Source organism: Equus asinus, chromosome 8, assembly GCF_041296235.1.
Source record: "Equus asinus isolate D_3611 breed Donkey chromosome 8, EquAss-T2T_v2, whole genome shotgun sequence".
Classification (NCBI taxonomy): Eukaryota; Metazoa; Chordata; class Mammalia; order Perissodactyla; family Equidae; genus Equus; species Equus asinus.
In genome coordinates this window covers 75,434,695-75,455,106 of record NC_091797.1, presented here as the reverse complement: position 1 = coordinate 75,455,106, position 20,412 = coordinate 75,434,695, and the positions used below count along the sequence as shown (strand labels likewise).

Genomic DNA, 20,412 nt, shown 5'->3' with positions numbered 1-20,412 from the left:
TATTGCAGGACTCCATCCAGGACACCACAGGACATTTAGTTGTCATGTCTCCTTAGGCTCCGCCTGGCTGTGACAGTTTCTGACTTTCCTTGTTTTTCATGACCTTGACAGTTTCGAGGAGTACTGGTCAGGTATTTGGTAGAATTTTTTCTTGGGATTTGTCTCTTGTTTTTCTCATGGTTAGACTGGGGTGATAGATTTTGGGGACGAAGGCCACAGAGGTGAAGTGCCACTTTCAGCACGTCCTATCAAAGGCACATACTATGAACATGACTTATTATAGTGTTGATGTTGACCTTGATCAGCTGGCTAACACTCTGTCAGGCTTCTCCACCGTAAAGGTACTCCTCCTTCCCCCCGTTTCCATACTGTACCCTTTGGATGGAAGTCACTATGCCCTGCCCATCCTTAAGGGGCGGAGAGTTACACTCCACCTTCTTGACAGAGGAATTATCTACGTAAACTGTTGGGAATTCTGTGTGGGAGATTTGTCTCTTCCCAGTTTGTTTACTCAATCGTTTATTCCTATCTGTATAGGCTCGTGGATATTTATTTTATATTTTGGGTTATAATCTGACACTATTTTGTAGCTCAAATTGCTCCACTTTGGCCATTGGGTACCCTCAGTTGGCTCCTGTGTCCCTTTGACATGATCCTCATTGGTGGGTGTTTTGTTTTGTTTTTAACACTCCCTTACATTCCGGCAGTATAAGCTACTCCAAGCTCACCATGTGTATTTCTTGGCCCAGTCCTAGAATCAGCCATTTCTCCAAGGAGCACTGGTTACTTTTACTGGAAAATGACATTAGAAACCAAGATCTAAGTGCTAGGTTGCGCTCACTGCTACTGGGGTGGATACATATATTTAAATAAGCTTTTATTTAACAAAGATTTTTGTTTTATTGTGGTAAAATATACATAACATAAAATTTACCACTTTTACTATTCTCAGGCACATAGTGCAGCGGCATCAAGTACATTCGCAACGCTGTATAAGCATCACCATTCATCTCCAGAACTTTGTCATCCCAACTTGAACCTCTGTCCCCATTAGACAATAACTACCCCTCCCCCATCCTGACCACCACCATTCTGCTTCCTGTCTCTATAAATTTCACTATTCCAGGTCCCTCACATAAACGGAATCATGCAATATCTGTCCTTTTGTGTCTGGCTTATTTCACTTAGCATAACGTCTTCCACGTTCATCCACGTTTTTGCAATTATCAGATTTTCCTTCCTTTTTAAGGCTAAATAGTATTCCATTGCATGTGTATACCACACACACACATTTTTAAACACAAAATTTTAAACTATAGATATTGCTCATTTTCTACTCAATAATACATTTTTATTAATATATTTTAAGAAAATGTACTACAAACAAAACTATATTATTTGGAACCTATGTTTCACCTAATAATAAAAATTTAATAAAGACTAGGTACCTGTAATACATTAGAGATAAGCTTACTTTCTAAGAACAAGATTAGAATCAAAATGAGAGGAGTTGCCTGCAGAAATCACCCACTTGTAAGGACTGATGGAAAAATGAGTGGCTGAAGAACGTCATCAAATTTAAGAAAGCACGATTGTATCAAGAAATTTCAAATCATAACACAATCAAGTCAATCTCCCCGAATATATTAACCTGTCCAAAAAGAAACACCATAATCTGAATGCAGACACCTATCCACTCTACAAATATTTACTGACCATACTGTTCTCCCGTCTGCCTCCCACGCCCAGGATTTAAATCCGCGGATCTTAGCCGCGACTCGAAAGGCAGGGGTCCTTTAGTGTGCTTAAAGGATCATTTAGGGACTTGCAAAAAAATGCAACGTTCCAGAGATTCTGAATTCATCGATCCCGGCGGAGCCCCGGAAAGGGCATTTTAACAGCTTCCACGCGATTTTGCTTGTATGGAAAGCGAATTTCCTAAATCTAGCGGTGGAAAAACGCACGTACAAAATTTCATGTGAACTGGTTTACGCATTTTCTGAGGAAAAACCATAATATAATCGGATTCTGAAAGTGAGTCTAAGAACTAACCTCCCACGGCGCTGAGACCCCTTCGCTGCGGGGAGAGATTCAGCGGCTCCCAGACAACTAACTGCACATTCGATAGGCTTTCTACTCAATTCTTCAATTTAGCCGTTTTTATTTTCCTGAAAAAAATTAGAAAAACGGAAAGTTCATTTCTCTCGGAGATGACGTGTCTTCAGTGCTCAATGCATGTGATTAATTTTCTTAGTATAAAAACAAAAACACCGCCTGTGACGAATCTGCTTCTTCCGATGTAAAGGTCCAGTCAGGCAAGGACGGAGAATCTCTCGTCGCTTGGAGCTCGGCCGCCGTCTCCGTGGGAAAGGAAGCCTGAGCCTCGCTGAGGTGAGTGGGGCGGCTTGGCGGGAGCAGGGCCCACCCTGGCGAGAAGGACGAGGGAATGCAGCCCGGACGGTGTGTCCGCCCGTGTATGAGCCGCCATGTTGAAACCTGGCAGCGGGGGAGAGCTTGTGGGGTCGTGTTGCGGGGAGCAGGAGCGGCAGCTGGGTTGGAAGGATGGCCCGTTCCGCTCTGCGACCACCCGGAAGGTGAGGCGTGGGGAGACCGCCTCCAGGGCCGCGGCCGAGGCCTAGGTGCTGCGGGGGGATTGGGAGTACCAGTCCCCCCGTTCACCCACACTTCCGCCTGAGCGTCCACGGCGTCACTGCGCATGCCCAGGGCAGCTCTGAGGGCCCGGCCTTCAGATTTGTTTCCCAGTCGGATGCAAAGCGCGGGAAAGTCTTAACTCTGCAGACTCAGTGAGGAGAGGCGTGCTTTGTTTGGTTAATAACAACTTTTATTTGTACAATGATTTATAATTGTAAAGCACTTTCACAGACACTGTCTTATCTGATCTTCACAAAAACCTAGCGAAGTGGCATTTAGCTACATCTAACAGCTGATTTAAATTTTGCCCAAAATAGGACCAGGTCTTAACCCTGGTGTTCTGACTCCTGATCCAGTGCGAATTTTCACTTTCCACACTTTTGACCTTGGTGGTTCATTGCCCCACCCATCTCCACCCCCCACCATTCGTCTCTCACATCTCATCCTCGTTTTTGAAATGATGACATGAATCTAAAAATCGAAAGAAGTTGTAGGAGATCTCAACGTAATGCTGCGGCAGAGGAAATACACCCGGAAAGATTAATGAGAAGCCGTGAAGCCTGCTGATCTCTCAGCATCTAGTATCGATAGAAGCATACTGATGAGGGAGATAACAGAAAATCCGTGGTGATCCTTTGTAATTCCCTTTAGATTTTCTTTTTTTCTTTCTGCTTTTTCCCCCCAAGTCCCCCCAGGACATAGTTGTATATTCTAGTTGTGGGTCCTTCTAGTTGTGGCATGTGGGACGTGGCCTCAGCGTGGCTTGATGAGCAGTGCCATGTCCGCGCCCAGGATCCGAACCAGCGAAACCCTGGGCCGGCTTGCAAACTTAACCACTCGGCCACGAGGCCAGCCCTTCCCTTCAGATTTTAATTTGAGGAACTCTTAAAGCTTTGAACAGGAGCTCTGACTCTGTACAGTAATATAAGTTTTTTTGGTGGATCTTTGTGACCTTTTCGTGTTACACGAAGATGGGATTCTTTCCCACTTGAGGTGGGGGGTTCAGCCTCAAATCCACTCAGAATCCTGGTGGGGTTTTTTCTATCCCTATCTCCAAAGCCTTATATTTTATGACAGCTGTCTAAGGAATTTGTTCAGAGCTTAAGTTCTGGAGTCGAAAAAGCCCTGATTCTAACTCCCCAGCTGGGCTGCTTCTTAGCTTTGTGATTTGGGGCAAAAGATGACCTTTTTGTGTCTCACCTTCCTCGTCTGAAATGGCAATAATAGTAGAACCTAGTCCTGGTAGTGCTGAGAGGTGAGGGGAGTTGGGTGCTTAGCACACGGCCTGGACCTCCTAAGTGTTCAATACAAGTTAACTATAATTATTATGGTCCTTGTTTTTTTTCTGCCCCAGTGATGGAGGTAGGGAGTAAGATTAGAATCTCAGAATTTGGGGGCCAATAGAATGGAATCAATGTAGAGGATACTAGAGCAGGGAGAGAGTCAAACAAAAGAGAGCTCTCTCTTTTTTTTTCACATGGAGAAATTCCAACCATAAGAGAGAAAAGACACAAAGTGTGTTAGAGGCAGAACCCAGACCGGACCAAAACTGTCTCACTCTTGTCTCATTGCTCCAGCTGTTTATCATCCTTTTTCTGATGGAGATACCCGAGAGGCATCTTCTCCAAAGCTGCTTGTTAAAGATGACAAACATGTGTGCCCTCCGTTTACAGTCTGGTGGCAGGCAGTGTCACGTCCTGCCTCTCAGTCCCCAGTGAAATGTTTTTGTCTGATTTGGACCAAAAAAAGTTCAGTGAATTTTGATTGGAATTGGTTCAGTTCCCCAGCATTTATCAGGAAGTGTCCTGGCATCTGGAGATGAACTAAGGCAGGCACTAGATTGAAGAGTGTTTATTGTGCGTTGGGCAAAACGTGGTCAGTGAGACAGAAGACGTGCGATGAGCTATGGGAGAGGTGAGTTTGCTTCACGGGGAAGGGGTTGGAAGCTGGGCTTGGAAGAACCAGTAGGACTTCCAGAAGTGGAGATGTGGGAGACAGAAAGGAGGAGAGTATTCCCAGCAGAGGAAATTGCACCAGGAAAGACATGAAGCCAGGGAGTTAGGGTGCATTCAAGGAATGAAGGCACGACCCTGGGTAGGTTTTGCAGTGGGATATGGTGGGAGGCTGAGTGACGTCAGAGGTCTTGAGTGCACTGCCGTTGACTTTGGATTTTATTCTGTAGGTGTTTGGCTTTTATACTGGGGAAAAAGCCCCACAGTGCACCCCATAAACAGTCACTCCCCCTAGATAACCCATCAACTAAAGAAGGACAAAAGCAAAAAGATCCTTGAGGAAAATCTGGGAAAGAGATAATCATTTTCATAATACGGAAAGATTCTGTTAGGAATGAGGATTACCATAGAAAAGAGAGCGCCCAGGTTTTTAACATATTTCAGCATTGGCTCTAAAGTTTCACAGAGGTGATCACATGAGCATTAGCAGTGTCTGAGATGTTGGCAAGCACTGTATTTTTCCAGCAGATTCATGTGAATCAATTATCATGTATCAGCCTCTCTGAACTTAAACCTTCCCACCCTCTTTCAAAACAAAAATTATCATGTATCAGAATGAATGACAATCACAGTCTGCTTGCTGGGCTAAAATTACCATTGCAATCAATTCTCATGCTCCAAGGCATAAGTGGATTATCAGCTAGGGAACTGGGAAGAAATCCCATATTCCTCTTGAACCGAAGAGCCTGCTGCTGGGTTACTGTCCTTTTAGCTTTGCTTCCTGTTTACTGTCAGATGCAAAATGCTGTATCCAAAGCACCGTTTTCCCTTGTAGTTTTGTTTAAAAAAAGTCCCTTACCTTTTAGTGACATATACTGAAATATTTACAGATGAGTCATGTATTATCTAGAATTTGCTTCAAAGTAATCCAGGAGCAGGGATATGAGTGGGGCACAGATGAAACAAGACTGGCCACAGGTTGGTCACAGTTGGAGTCACGTGAGGAGTTTGTGGAGGGTTACGCCATTCTCTACATTGGTATATGTTTGAAATTCTTGGTAGTAAAGATTTTTTTAAAATGCCATTTTCCACAGCAGTCCCCAAGCTGGTTTCCCTAGGACCATTGTAAAGTCTCTGAAAGACAAGCCTGGATTTTGATCCTTGTTGCCACATTATAACATCACGTGGTAAGTGCCCTGCTGTGGCTAAGCTGGTTGATGCATGGATCAAACTCAAAGCACATTGCCTTCTGCTGCTTCCTGGGAGGGAGGCGGGGAGGAGTGGGTAAGAGCATCTCGGAGCCCCACTGCCTGGCTTCGACACTGTCTCTCCCACTTTCTAGCTGGGAGGCCTCGGCCTCTGGGAATCGCTTCCTTGCCTGTTGAAGAAGGGGTGAATCATAGTATCTGCTTCATGGGGTTGGCGTAAGGTTTAAACGGGTAGCTCATAGTAGGTGCCACATCAACGCTTGCTGTGATCCTTCCTAGACCATGAACGATTGGATGCCCATCGCCAAGGAGTATGACCCGCTTAAAGCTGGCAGCATTGATGGCACCGATGAAGACCCACATGATCGCGCGGTCTGGAGGGCAATGCTGGCACGATACGCCCCCAACAAAGGCGTCACGGGAGACCCCCTCCTCACCCTGTTTGTGGCAAGACTAAACTTGCAGACCAAAGAGGAGAAGTTAAAGGAAGTATTTTCCCGCTACGGGGACATCCGGCGGCTTCGGCTGGTGAGGGACTTGGTGACAGGCTTTTCAAAGGGCTACGCCTTCATCGAATACAAAGAGGAGCGTTCTCTGATCAAAGCCTACCGAGATGCAGACGGCCTGGTGATTGACCAGCATGAGATATTTGTGGACTATGAACTGGAAAGGACTCTCAAAGGGTGGATTCCTCGACGACTTGGAGGAGGTTTGGGGGGAAAAAAGGAATCTGGGCAACTGAGATTTGGGGGGCGGGATCGGCCTTTTCGAAAACCCATTAATTTGCCAGTTGTTAAAAACGAGCAGTATAGAGAGGGGAAGAGGGAAAAGAGGGAGCGGTCTCGATCCCGAGAAAGACACTGGGACTCGAGGACAAGGGATCGAGACCATGACCGGGGCCGGGAGAAGAGATGGCAGGAAAGAGAGCCAACCAGGGTGTGGCCTGAAAGTGACTGGGAGAGAGAGAGGGACTTCAGAGATGACAGGGTCAAGGGGAGAGAGAAGAGGGAGAGAAGAGAGTAGAGCTCCCCACCACCACCAGCCCCCAGACGAAGGCACAGCGTGAGTGAAAGCACAGAGCCATTGGCGTTGCTTGCGTACAAAGCCCAACGCCTGAATAAAACTTCGTGATGACAATGGGGTTGGGAGGAAATTTTCTTTCCACTGTGGAATCCATGTTCAAGCTGAACCTTCTGAGTGTCTCTTCATTTTATAGTTCAATGGACACATTATTTAATAAGCTCGAGAACCAATTTTGTACTCCCTGGAATCTGTATGGAAGAGCACGTGTAAGGAGTCACCGTTCGCATTTAATTGGGCAGTAGAAAATTTAAGAATTTGATTTTCTCCCATCTGTTGGACATGACCATTTTGAGGGCTTGGCAAGAAGAGGTGATGACCAAAAATTATTTGTATTGCTCTCAGACTCCTGGGAACCCGAATCGGACCAGAATAAGTGGTATCTTTTCCATCTTCATATCCATGATGCAAGGGTCTGCTGAATTGAAATAAAAATGGGCTAGAAAAGTGAATCCCAAGGAGAATGTCCAGACTTAATCCCAAAGCCAGTCTGAGCAGTGGGCCTGGTCAGTGACCAGCTGCTCTTGAGCCCCTGTAACTCCACTCAGGAGCCACATGCTGACTACCTTTTCTCTTTCCTTTTTTGGTGGGGAGGCTGGCATTTAAAATGAAAAACCAAAATTGCAGGGCTATGGGGCCCTGGTCCTTGGCAGCCTTCCAGCCCTTTGAAAAGATAAAGCTCAAAAGAAAGAGGAAAATGAAAATGAAGAGAAATCAGTGAGAGGTTTGTGTCTGGTTCCAATGGATTGATTCGTCTGTCTCGATCATCCAGCCTCTGGTTTGTCTGAAAACTGGTTATGCTGACCTGTTTCTGAGGGCTTTGGGTAAGGACCATACTGTTCACATGGTTTTCAAAAAAGTAATATTTAGCGGGGCTGGCCCCATGGCCGAGTGGTTAAGTTCGCGCGCTCTGCTGCAGGCGGCCCAGTGTTTCGTTGGTTCGAATCCTGGGCGCGGACATGGCACTGCTCGTCAGACCACGCTGAGGCAGCGTCCCACATGCCACAACTAGAGGAACCCACAACGAAGAATACACAACTATGTACCGGGGGGCTTTGGGGAGGAAAAGGAAAAAATAAAATCTTTAAAAAAAAAAAAAAAAAGTAATATTTAGCATTTTTGTTTTATCAATGGCCTTATCTTTGAAAGTTCAGGTTCTTAAAATTAAAGATGTTCCATGCAAAATAATTGTCTGATTTTAGTATCAGGACTTACACAGTCATTACTAGGTTTTTGCGTTAGGAATATGAATCTCATTGTTACATAGGGAACTTGCTATATCTGAATCCTGCTGTCAGCTCTTGGAGCAGTTTTAGAAAAATGTTCTTTCCTTTGTAAATTTCCAGTGCAGAATTGTACTATTTCCCAAGGCTCAGAAAACAGCCTTGCAGGAACACCTTTCTGATTTCAGTCACGTTTCATTTACAAAGTGCTCCCTGTGATGGCACCAAAAAGTGTGTCATGGGCTGCAGTTCTAGGTACCAGCTAAACAAGAGTGCTCCACGTCAGGGAAGCCTGTGAGCGCATCGGAAGAAACAAATCCAGTTGTGTTTACACAGTCTAGGCCAGCGGTTGTCAGCCCTGGCTTGGATGGATTAAAAAAACATGCACACTCAGACCCCATCCCTGGACATTTGGGCTTTGTCTTGTACGGGCTGGAAACTGAAAAAAAAAAAAAAAAAAAAAAAGGTAGAACCCCCATGGCAGGGACTTTAGCAGGAGCAATCAGCATGACAAAGGCGTAGACCCTCTGACCCAGCAGCTTTGCTTCTAGTTTATTCTGCAGACCACCGCACATGTGTGAAAGTATGCGGCACTCTTATACAGTAACTCAGATTGGCAGGAAGCTCCCTGTCCACCAGTGGGGCCTGGACAAACATGAGCAAATTGCACGTCTTTATGGTGCACCAGGGTTCCTCAGCCTCAGCCCTGCTCACATTTGGGGCTGGATCCTTCTTTGTTGTGGGGGCTGTCCTGCACATTGTAGGATATGTAGCAGCTTCCCCAGAGCCTACCCACTGGGTGACAATAGCACCGCCCCCCTCCCCAGTCGTGACAACCCAAAATGTCTCCAGACAGTGCCAGATGTCCCTGGCGGGCAGAATGGCCCCTGGTTGAGACCCACTGTCTTCTGTACTGATGTGGAGTCATGTCCAGGGTATTCTAAGAAAAGAAAGGTACAGAATAGCATGTATATAGTAAGCTGCCATTTATGCAAAAAAGAGAAGGGGAATATATATATATATTTTTTTACATAATTGCATGTATATTTACCAATTATTTTAGGAAAGACACCCAAGAAACTGGCAACACTGGTTACCCCTGGGAGGGGCCCCAAAGGTACCAGGGGAGGGGCTTCCCGGTGCACAGGCTTTGATGCTCTCCAGGAATAAACTCTAGTCATTCTATCAGGCACTCAGCTGCAACAACATTATCCCGTCTGATCGTTATTTTCAGCAATCTGGGAACAGTCCGTGTGGACTCGGTAAACCGACCTGCTGGTTCCTTGGCAAACCATAGGAGAAGGTGTAGAAAGGAGGGCCGTCACACATGCTGTCTTAGGAAACGCTACCTCTCTGAACCTATGAGCATCCAGTCTTGGACCCTGGGTGTTCCGTGGGTGGAGAGAAAGACAGCGTTATTTGGGCAAAGCCCCAGCTCGCCAGTTGCAGACAGCATCTGGCTCTCCATCTGCCAACACAGCCCCATGATTCAGCCAGACATCAGTCCCCAAGCCACCTTTTCCCCCACCGCCCTTACTCTGGCAAACCTCCCCCACCCACCATCCTGCATCCCCTAGGCTCCCGCACCCCATTCCCAATTCGCTTTGGGACATTTGTGTCCTTCGCAGGGGACTACGTATTTGACATGGTGAAGGCTAACGGGAAAAAAAGAGGCCAAGAAAAAAATCCACACAAGAAACATTGCAATGTCTCATCCTTAGCAACTTTGTTTGGTTAGTACTGCAGAATTCACAGCTGATTCCAAGGCACTCGCCTTGAACATTGCTACATGCTCCAGGCATTATCAGTAACAAGGTGCAGGAGAGAACCGCCAACTCTTGCAGAGTTGTCTCCAGTTTCCAGGTGGGAGGACTGTTGTCCATATTTTCTGTTGCTCTGTGTCTGAGCTGGGCCGGCTCATCCTGTGACTTTGGAGGCCCTGCTTACTGAATCGATGCATCCTATATATTAGGCTACCACCACGACAATTTCATGAACGTAACTAACGAAAACCTACCATTTCCCTGTCTCCCACTTAAGTGTGACAAACGTGATAATAAAACCTCTCCACAGAGTTTCATACAAAGCAAGTGAAACAGCAATTGTAATGGCAAGTGATGTATTTGGCTCAAAGAAGCTTGTGTTACTGAAGTTAATGCAAAAGTCTGGCCTCTGCTCATGATATTATTAAATATATATCCTAAGGGATCAGAGTCATCTATTATAAACGGTGACAGCCCTGGGTATAAATAAACATTTCTTTAGAGTTTGGCATCAGTTTTTCAATGTGCTTCCTCGAAGCAGACAGTTTGTTTGAGGGATCAGTTTTGAGGGTGCATCTGAACCGAGAGGTGTGCAGGGTCCTGACACCTGAGGCTGCAGGTTCTGCTGCAGGCGCTGGCGGTGAGCGGTTCAGGCCCGAGGGCAGAGGTGGGCCACGGTCACAGGTGCTGCAGGGCTTCCTGTCCTTGCTCCGTGTAACCGTCATCACGGTGGGAGTTGGCCCACTGGCCAAAGGACTCCTGGATGTGCACGTTCCTCTGCGTGTTGGCCAGGCGCTTCTTATCTCGGGAGAAGAAGCTAAACCTTTTGGAAGGGAAAGAAAGAAATGAGAGCCTACCCTTCGCTGTGCACTTCACAGTTTGTGCAATGCCAGGGACAGAGAGCAGCAAACGTGAAGGGAGCAAATCAATACAAGGTGTGAAAGGAAAAGTTGGGGTGCAGGTCAGAGTTATTCTAGAAAGCAGCAGGGGATTTTGCGTGTCATTGTCACAGTCCCTTGGAGGTGACACAGCATGAACAGGGCATGCACGTACGTGATGTGTGATGCATCTCCCACCTGAACCACTACTGAGGATTTCTTCTCATCACTAAAGCGAAGAAAAAGCTACTGGAAACATACATGATGGGTTTCTTGACCCTAATGATGTCGAGAAAGTAATACTTGAAAGCCATATGGGATGTAAGATGATTCTGATGTAAACAGATGAATGGTTTTAATGTCAGTAGTTATGTATCTATTTAACGAGAATCAGGAAATGAGAAAAATAACACATCAAAGCCCAGGTTTTGGGGCCGGCCCGGTGGCACAGTAGGCTCACACCCTCCACTTCGGCGGCCCAGGGTTCGCCGGTTCAGATCCCGGGTGCGGACATGGCACCGCTTGGCAAAAGCCATGCTGTGGCAGGCGTCCCGCATATAAAGTACAGGAAGATGGGCACGGATGTTAGCTCAGGGCCAGTCTTCCTCAGCAAAAAGAGGAGGATTGGCAGCAGTTAGCTCAGGGCTAATCTTCAAAAAAAAAAAAAGCCCAGGTTTCGTGGATATTACTGCTTAGGATGAGGCAAAAGTAGGTATTTAAATAAAATGAGACAATTAAAAAATATTTTAAGTAATAGTACACATGAGTCTCTGATTAAATATTGTGAGTAGAGCACATGAATGAAATTTGGGAAACATCAATTTGGAGCGTCAAAAATTGAGTTAATGGTGAGAGCCTTTAGAAGTCATCCCTGTAACCAGCCACACAGCAACAGCTAACGTGGACTGAGAGGTCTGTTTGAAACAGCTGTGGCTACTGATCACTGATTAATCAGAGCGGACCATCTGATGCCTAAAAGATGAAGGCAGAAATCACAGGCAAAAAGCTTATAAAGTGGCCCATTTAAAACAAGGGCTGTTTTAACTCCACCTAAACAGAGACTAGGACCCTGGCCAGAGACCTTGAGCTGGCCCACTTTGACTCTTTCCCAAAAACCCTTTCTAAGCAGTCCACTGTCCTTTGGCACTCCCAGCCTCGTAACATTTCTTGTCCTCACCAAGTTCTCCCATTCTTGAATTCTGGTTTTTGAACTTGGTAAGAGAGAGAAAAGGCATGTTACGTTTCCCGGGGGCAGTAAGAGGAATGACCCACTGAGACAGTGAAGCTTCAGATCAACTATTTTTAGCTCTGTCTGTTCACCTGTTAGCTTTTTTTTGGTGCTGTGGCCTATGGAGTTCAGTTTTAATCACGTCTGGGTGAAAATGATTTTATTCTTCTGTGGTTACTGGCTCCTACAGTCCCTATCAGAAATAAAGTGGCCTTTCATCATAAAGCTGGGGCGAGCCAAGTTTATCTGGAGACATTCTCCCTACCAGCCACGTCTCTTTTCTCCATGACAAGTACATGTCCAGGCAGATGAAGGCATGATGTCCTCCTGGGTCATTTGTGAACTCTTTCAGCGTGTCATCAGGGCAATTAGCTGGCCAAAAATACAGCAGCAACCCATCCCTGGGACATCTCACCTCTACCTGACTAAGCAGGAAAGCCACTCGCCACTGCCTGGCCAAGGGACACAGAGAATCAAAACATGGGTCCCCTCCTCTGCTTTTCCTTTCTTCCACAAGATCCACTGGCTTATTGACGATGGCTTGGCAAAACAAAGCAGTTTAGAAAGCTAGGGCACGAAGATCGAAAACACAGCGTTAGTGTCACTCGGGCGGGGGGGGGGTCACAGTGGGTGATGATTACTGACCCGTCACTTAAAGGACCTTCTTTACTGGATCAAGGACAAGGTGGTTTTAGAATAGAAACAGAAAAGACAAAAAGAATTATCGGTGACAGAGCTGAGAATTCCGAGGCTCCACTCGTGCAGAGCGAGTGTCACGGGTGGCATGTCTGAAATCGCACTCGACACCCACTTCAAATGGGAACAAGCAGGTGACGGCCATGCAGCTAAAGTGGCCAAAGAAGGCAGGCCAGCCCCAGCAGTAGCCGCAGCAGACATTCCAAAGGCAAAGTTCAAACAAACCCAGAAAAACACAGTGCCTACAAGGGGGACAAGTCGTCGGAGAGGCTGCAGGGTGGGGTCATCTATTATCAGTCCCGCTGCCACCATGGGCATTATGGCTGTAAACATCCTGGTTAGAGAAGTACAGACAGACACAGAGAAGATGAAGACCAGGGAGGCATGAAAATACACAGTCCACAACAGACCAGCTGAAGGGTTTGTTTACGGTACATGCTATGGGTGGAATTGTGTCCCCCCAAATTCATATGTTGTAGTCTTGACCCCCACTACCTCGGAACGTGACCTTATTGGGAGATAAGGTCCTTGTAGATATAACTAGTTAGGATGAAGTTATATTGGAGTAGGGCAGGTCCTTATAAAAGGGAGGAATTTGGACACAGACAGACCCACAGGAGGAATGTCACGTGAAGCTGAAGGCAAAGATGGAGTGAGCTTCTACAAGCCTACAGAAACCAAGGATCGCCAGCAACCACCAGAAACCAGGAGAGGGGCATGAAACAGACCCTCCCTCACGGCTCTCAGAAGGACCCAACCCCGCCCACAGCTTGGTCTTGGACTCCTGGCCCCCAGAAATGTGAGATAATACATTTCTGTTGCTTAACCACCACACCTCCCCGTGCGTGGTACTTTGTTACAGCATCCTTAGCAGACGAGTGCAGCATGTGATGAGCACCGAGGGAAGGCAGGGCAGTCCTCAAGGGCTGAAAAGGCAGGCCTGGGCGTGGGGAAGGAGGCGGTCAAACCCCACCATGGGAGTGAGTAGGGACACCCTTGCAGGGGGCCTTCCAGCACATCCCCCCCAACCGCCATGGGCTGCAGGCTCTGTGCCCCGAGGCAGCCAGGGGAGACCCAGGAGAGAAGGGGAGGCAGCCAGGGTGGGCCGGCAGGACAAGAACTGAAGCCGAGAGCCTGTATAACCGCCCCTGGGGAAGTCAGAGCTGACGGTGACGCCCATCAGTCCCTCAGCTGGGCAAGGAAAATGAAGAAGAAACTCCACCCAAGCCAGCAGAGCTCATTTAAAACAGCTTTGATATTCTTTGTTTAGAGCTTGGCTGGGCCAAGATATAAAATGACTGTCTCACATGAAGTTTGAGGATTCTCTGTGTGTGGATCACCTTTGATGCGCTTCACAGAGTAGCTGGGAGTTGCCATCTTGGTAGAACCACCTGGATGGCTTCTCACGGTGACAATGAAAAGAGAGGACACCTTTTGCTAAATGAACGGGCCCAATCCCCAGAGGCCAGGCTAGTGGGCACAGTGAGCTTTCCAGGGGCTCTAAGCCGCGTGGTTCTGCATCCACCTTCACCAGGACCCCTCTCTTAGCATAACAAGGAGCTGGAAAAGGCACAGTCACTGTGTGGGAGATGGCCCCAGATGCAGGGTGGGCGTTTTGCCTGGAGAGATGTTCGCCCACCTTGAAATTCGAGACTTCATTTGGGGCCACATCAGGGCCCTTGGGACACCTGGAGGGTCCGGCCGAGTTACTCTCTGTGTCCCTTTCCCTTCCTATTCCAGGTCCCTCCCTGCAGAAGCCGCCACCTCTAGAGAGACAGCCACTTCCACGAAAAAAGACTGGCTTGTTTTGGTCAAAAGTTTATGTCCTGGATATGCTGTAGCTGGTTTTAAGTGCCCCCTCCCCACCGACTATTTCTGGAAGCCTCAAACCAAATGGAGCTCTAACAGTGGCATTGCAGGCAGCGTAATGGGCGGCTGTGAAGAAGCTATTTCTGGGCTGAAGCGAGGAGGGCGGTGGGTAGGAGGAAAGGGACAGAATGCGCTGCTGCCGCTACCATTTGATACTTGAGTGGCCGCCTACTCCAAGGCCGACTTTCCGGTATGGAGGCCAGCTCTTCTGATCTGAACCTTCCCTGGCCGTCCCTCGGCCCCATGGCCGGCTTCCTGCCTCCTGGGCAGCCCTTCTGTCCCTGCTCAGCAGGAGGCAGCTGTGTGTGTGTCTATGGGACGGTGACTGAGAGCCAGGGACCACACAAAGGGGGCGCTGGTGCCTGGTGTCCACTGGGGACGAGGCTGGAGTCACTCAGGCACTCCTCGTGACCCTCCCAGGCAGTGCCAATGCCAACTCTGCGGCCAGCAGCTGCCCAATCACAAGCTATTCTTGGAACGTCTTCTGGGCGCACTGTTTTGACTGGCGGCGGGAGCTTCTGGTTCCCTTGACCAGTTCAGCCCAGAAATGTAGACTCTGGCATCCCTGGCTCGTGGAGCATTTGAGAGATAAGGGAACTGGGCATTTAGCCCACAGCTGGTGACTTGAGGGGTGAGGTAAAGGCGGGTGGGAAGGCAGCACGAGACAGCTGGGGCAAGCCCGGGGCCAGGTGGCAGACGGAAGGCATAGGTTCCAGTCCCGACCTGGACCCTTCCCAGCGGTACAATCTACATGACGTCAGCGTGCTTCTCGGGGCCGGTTTCCTCGTCTGAGAAACGGGGCTAAGTGTCCCAGCTCTGAATCTCTGCCAGGGTGGAATATACCTCAGTGCAAGAGTCCTAAGCCAATGAAGGGACTCCAAAGCTCCAAGGTCACTGCTGCTTACTTGTTGAGGGGGTGGGGAAAACCGGCCACGGGTGGGAAGCTGAGCTGGAAAGCAGGCGTCCGCTGCACTAAAGAGGCCGTGAGGCTAATGCTCCGCAAAAGCCAGGACGAAGGGCCCAGCCAGACTGAGGAGGGGGCCCGAGGAGTGAAGGAGGGGAAGGGGGACAGGCGTGGAACCGTCGTAGGAGCTGCCATTCCCCACCCGGCCTGGGGAAGGGTGTCCCCACCCCAGGCTCTGGGCTCTGCACTGATGCAGCTCCCAGTCAGCAGGGGTGGACAAAGACGACCAGTGTCCTGCCTGGGCTGGTCAAAGGCCTTTTGTGCCTGTTTGATGTCCAGTTACTCCCTAGAGCTGGCCACCTGCACCGGGTGGACGGGAGGCTCTGACTGCTCTCCGTCTGTCTCTATGTCTCTCTCTCTGTTTCTGTCTGTCTCTCTCTGGCTCCCTAATTCCAGCTGCTTCTCCTACCAGGCTCAGAGCCCCAGGTCTTGCTGAGCAACCAGAGGTCACACTAAAGGAGAGAAGGGCTTTGGGAATGGGGCCCCAGGGTCTGGAACAATCTGGAAAAGAGGATCAGACACTGGAGCCTATTCAGGTGTGGGTAGAGCGAGTGGAAAGAAGATTGTCGGCTAACTTTGATAACTTTCCTCAGATTTTACCCAGTTTGAGATTTGCAGGAGCCTACTCATAATTACCTGTTTTAGAGAAAGGAGGCTGGAGTGGAAAATTAAAAAGTCAGAGCCCCCCCAGCTTCGGAAGGAATCCTTAGAATGACACAAGGCCTAGAATTACGGTGCTGGGGGCGCTGTAAACACAGCACACTTAAGCGAAGACGCCGAGAAGTTCTGATTCTTAAAGACGGGGGGAATGCACTGCAGACACGGCTCTCCGTCCCCCCTCCCGCCTGGGCTCATGAACTTTTTCTCAACTTCCTCAGGTTTTAGCCCAAAGCCGTAGCTATCGAAGCACAGTCGATTCTGCTCATCCTTCCATGTGCGTGGGGCTGGCGTGAATCAGAGTCGAATCTAAGTCAGTCCCATCTCCTACCAAGCACCGGGTAAGAAAGCCTAACCAAGAGGAAGCGTTCTCCGGGGTACTGAGTCCAGCACAGAACGGAGACTGAAGGGCTCCCTCACCCCCCGACGGGGCCCCAGTGGACACCCATCACTTCTGCGGGCTCAGCACTCTGATCTTGCTTGGGGCCTGCCCTTCCCCTAATTCCAGCCCACGTGAACTGGATGGGGTGGAAGCTACCCGAAGCTTCAGGATTGAGAATGAGAGCCACGCCGGGCCCATTGATGTACTGCCCTGTGATTGGCTTACGGGTGGTCATGTGACCCAGGCAGAGCCAATGAGACCTGGTTTTGTGACTTCTGTGGAAGATTCTCTCTTCCTACTGGAGTTTCAGATAGAAGAAAGCAGAAGCCTGAGCTGATGGCTGCCATGTTGCCACTGTGAGGGGAGAGCATGCCCAAGAATACAGCCTACAGGAAGGAAAACAGAGTCAGAGGTAAAGGAAATGAGTCAGAGGTGGAAGAAACAAGGCAGAGCCCTGATGACAAGGCCTGGATCCAGCTGAGCCTGAAGCCAGAGTGACCTGGGAATTCTGGGTTACTGAGCCGACAGTTTTTCTTTCTTTTTCTTGTTACTTTGAATGGAGTTTCAATTGCCAGTGGAAGATTACTAATACGTGGCCGCGATGCTGTGGGATCCAGAGGAAGCCATTCTGGTTCTAGGCTTCTCCCTGGGAAATATGTATCCCTCACCAGAACCAGGAACCACACCCCCTGACAAATCCAGCAGAGCTGAGGGCTGAGCAAGTAAGCAACGTGAGGCTGCAGGAGGCTTGAAAAGGAGCCACACGTTAACCCGCACGCTCCGAGGGGCAGCCAGCCTTCCCGCAGCCGCCAGGGCCCAGAGTCTGAACAAGTCACCCTTTGCCAAGAGTAGAGGGCTTGGCAGTTTCAAGGCTGCACACATTTGCCTTCCCCACCCCTTCCACCAACGCGGAGCATTCAGTCAATTCACAGGACAAGAACTAGCCAAGAATTTCCAACCAGAAGTGGAGTTTCAAGGTTGCGGCCTCCGAGAAACACCCCGGTTCCTCCCACACTCACGCCCGGTGGCTTTCCAGCCCTCGCCACTTGCTTTCACAAAGCTTCTGCTGAGGATTGAGGGAAGAACCCAGGCTGCTTCTGTAACCAGCCTTGGGGACAGCTGGAAGGCCGAGAGCCAGGAGGACCCTCTCAGGGGAGGTGATAGGCTACCAGACAAGGGTGTGAGCATGAGGCGACACTGCAAAGAGTTTAAAACGTGGGCTCTGCGGCCAGGCTGCCTGGTTGGAACCCTGGCTCTGCCTGTCATTAGCTGTATGACCCTCGGCGGGTGACTGACCTCAGTGCCTCAGTTTCCCTAACTGTAAAATCGGAACAACAGTGCCTCTACCTCAAAGGGCTATGGGAGGACTCAGTGAGGTAATTTGCAGGAATAGTACCTGGCACACAGTAGGTTCGTTGTAGATATTAGCTCACTAGACCAGAGGTTTTAACCCTGTCTGAGGGGCTGCAGGGGATCAGTGAACTTGAACTTGTATGTGGTTTTCGTTTTTCCAGAGAAACGGTCTGCAAACTCTCATCAAAATCTCAAAAGGGTCTTTTGGTGAAAAGAACCGCTGAAGTAGCTTAAAATCTAGTCGAGAGGAAAGACTGGGTTGCTCTCTTTCTCGTGTGTCTCCCACAGCAACCAGGGCCTGACTCTGCGTGTACAATGCACCGATAAACAGAAAGACCGAGGGAAAGCTGGGGGAGTCATCGCAGAAATGCAAAGATGGGGTAGCCCCGGGGCCACAGCCCCACATCCCGGAGCTGAGCTGGGGTTTCAAGCCCTTAAAATGCACGAATCTGCCCCTCCCCGCTTTGCCGTCCTCAAGGACCCAAGGGACACACCCCCCATACACTCAAGCAAGCCCTGAGCGGCAGCCACAGGCCCCGCCCCCTCGGCCTCCCCCGACCTCTCTGCCCAGGGCCCCGGGGGGTACTCAGTGTTCGGATAGAGGTGGACTCAGCCAGGGGCCGGGCCCAGCGGGCTCCGGGGTGAGGCGCGTCTCCGCAGGAGGTGGTTAGTGACAAGCCTGGCCCTGGCGCAGGTGCCCAGGAGGTGAAGTCAGGGGGCGTGTGAACCACCAGGTCAGCCGAGAGCGAGCAGCCCCACACCCGGAAGCCGTCACTTACAGTCTCTTGATCCCAGACTCCGGCTGGGGGGACATTCTCGGGTGCGCGACGGGTGGAGGCTGGGGTATTCGATTTTCCTCTTCTATTTCTTCACTGAAAGGAGTCGAGAGGAGTGAGACAAAGGAGTCAAAAATTCCCTGAGAGCTGGAATATTCCAGAAAGGTACTGTCTGATGGCCTGAGAGGGCGTGTACTCTTTCAGGGGAGTAGGAATAAGGGGACCCAGCAGGACAGCAACAGTGGCCTCTGCCCCATAGTCTCTCTGCCTGGGGCGCTGGCCTCTTAGTGATGGGCGTGGCTGGGTAAGAGGAGGGGTCAGGCCTGGAGGCAATGGACACAGGTGACTGTGGTCCCTTTGGCCCAGTTGGTCAAATGTGAGGAATTTCAGGAAAGGGACCCACATCTCTGTTTTCAGATTCCTTTGAAGATTTCAGCCAAAAAGAACTACTTGCTGTTTCCTGTCCTCCTTAAATGTCGTCTCCACACCTTTGTGGTTTCTTCCATGCAGAGTATGCCACCCACCCACCCAACATCTCCCAAACCTGAATAGTAACCTATCCTTTAGGGAAGACCCAGGTCAACTGCCACCTCCTCCATGAAGCCTTCCTGATTTCCACCTCATCCCCAAGCCAGAAGTGATCTCTTCCTTCTTTGAACAGCCAGTGTGCACAGTATCAGTAAAGCTTTCTTCTGTGCCAGGCACACAGTGAGTTTTCAATAAAAATATGTGGTGCCGTATCTGTGCGTCGCTTATCTTCCCTACTGGAGCAGGATCCACACCTGGTGCATCTGTCCTCCTTCCAGCTTTCCATTCAACAGATGCTTATTGTGCACCTACTCCGCGCTAAGCTCCATTCTAAGTGTTGGGAACTTAGCCATGAACAAGACAAAGAAGGTTTCTCGTCTCATGTTGTTAACAGTCTGGTATGGAAACAGACAACAAAACAAGCACACTAATGAACAGGACTAATGTGAGATGGTGAAGAGGGCCATGAAGAAAGCAGAACTGGGTAAAGTGGTAGTGACTGGGACAGGGCGTTGCTTTGGATGGGTGTGATGGGGAAGGAAGGCCTCTCTGACAGGTGACATCTGACCTGAATCCTGAACGACCAGGAGTCAACCATGGGAAGAACCAAGGGCAACATTTTCCCAGCTGTAGGAGCAGCATGTGTAAAGGTCCTGAGGTAGAAACAAGCATGGTGTGTTTTGAGGGAACCGCCGTAGAAGGGCAGTGTGCACGAAGCTGAATGAGTATGAGGCAGCATGATATGAGATGGTGATCTAAGTCAGCGGCAGTGCTGTCCTTAGAGCTTTCCACGATGACAGAAATATTCTATATCTACACTGTCCAATAGGGCAGTGCCGACTGAGCACTTGAAATGTGGTCACTGCAACTGAGGAACTAAATTTTAAATTTCATTTTAATTTAACTCATTTAAATTTGAATAACCACATGGCTAGCGGCTACCATATCCGACAGCCCAGCCCTGATAAGTGCCAAGAGTTCATTGGCCACGGGCTGAATGAACAAACTCTTAGGTTGTACAGGTCCACCATCTCTTATGTGCAATTGCGAAATCCAAAAAAGCTCTAAAAACGAAAATTCATGTTTTGGTCATTCATTTGGTGGCAAAACCTGAAATGAACTCTCATGAGGCTGTTTCTGGTCTTTATTTATCCCATTTGGTATGTTCATATCTTTCACTGCAAAAATATTCGTGTGTTTGAT

At 49.1% G+C, this 20,412-nt stretch overlaps 2 protein-coding genes across 7 annotated transcripts in view; one reads left to right on the top strand and one right to left on the bottom strand.

Annotated features, from left to right (window-relative positions):
* Positions 1-2,260: 2,260 nt before the first annotated feature.
* SNRNP35 (small nuclear ribonucleoprotein U11/U12 subunit 35) lies at positions 2,261-8,550 on the top strand. Of its 3 annotated transcripts, none has more exons than XM_014858804.3 (3): positions 2,261-2,391; positions 5,699-5,791; positions 6,092-8,550. In XM_014858804.3, exon 3 carries the CDS (start codon positions 6,095-6,097, stop codon positions 6,833-6,835), a length of 741 nt encoding a protein of 246 aa, XP_014714290.1. In that variant the 5' UTR covers positions 2,261-2,391; positions 5,699-5,791; positions 6,092-6,094; the 3' UTR covers positions 6,836-8,550. The 3 variants fall into 3 exon arrangements, with proteins under 3 accessions (XP_014714290.1, XP_014714292.1, XP_014714291.1); XM_014858806.3 differs by having other exon boundaries at positions 2,303-2,391; positions 5,702-5,791; XM_014858805.3 differs by lacking the exon at positions 2,261-2,391 and adding an exon at positions 4,440-4,566.
* A 1,274-nt stretch (positions 8,551-9,824) lies between these two features.
* RILPL1 (Rab interacting lysosomal protein like 1) overlaps positions 9,825-20,412 on the bottom strand; it is a 44,631-nt gene continuing 34,043 nt past the window's right edge. The window contains exons 6-8 of one of the 4 annotated variants that reach the window (XM_014858801.3): positions 18,685-18,777; positions 12,630-12,653; positions 9,825-10,701 (exon numbers count right to left, since the gene is read on the bottom strand). In XM_014858801.3, the coding sequence (XP_014714287.1) occupies positions 10,557-10,701; positions 12,630-12,653; positions 18,685-18,777 (262 nt within the window). In that variant the 3' untranslated portion in view covers positions 9,825-10,556. Of the gene's footprint in view, positions 10,702-12,629; positions 12,654-12,926; positions 13,015-18,684; positions 18,778-20,412 lie in introns of all 4 variants that reach the window. The other 3 variants (XM_014858803.3, XM_070515911.1, XM_014858802.3) reach the window with 3 other exon arrangements.

Excerpts from the sequence above, each read along its gene's own strand:
- SNRNP35 (XM_014858804.3), top strand. The coding sequence starts at position 6,095 with ATGAACGATTGGATGCCCATCGCCAAGGAGTATGACCCGCTTAAAGCT.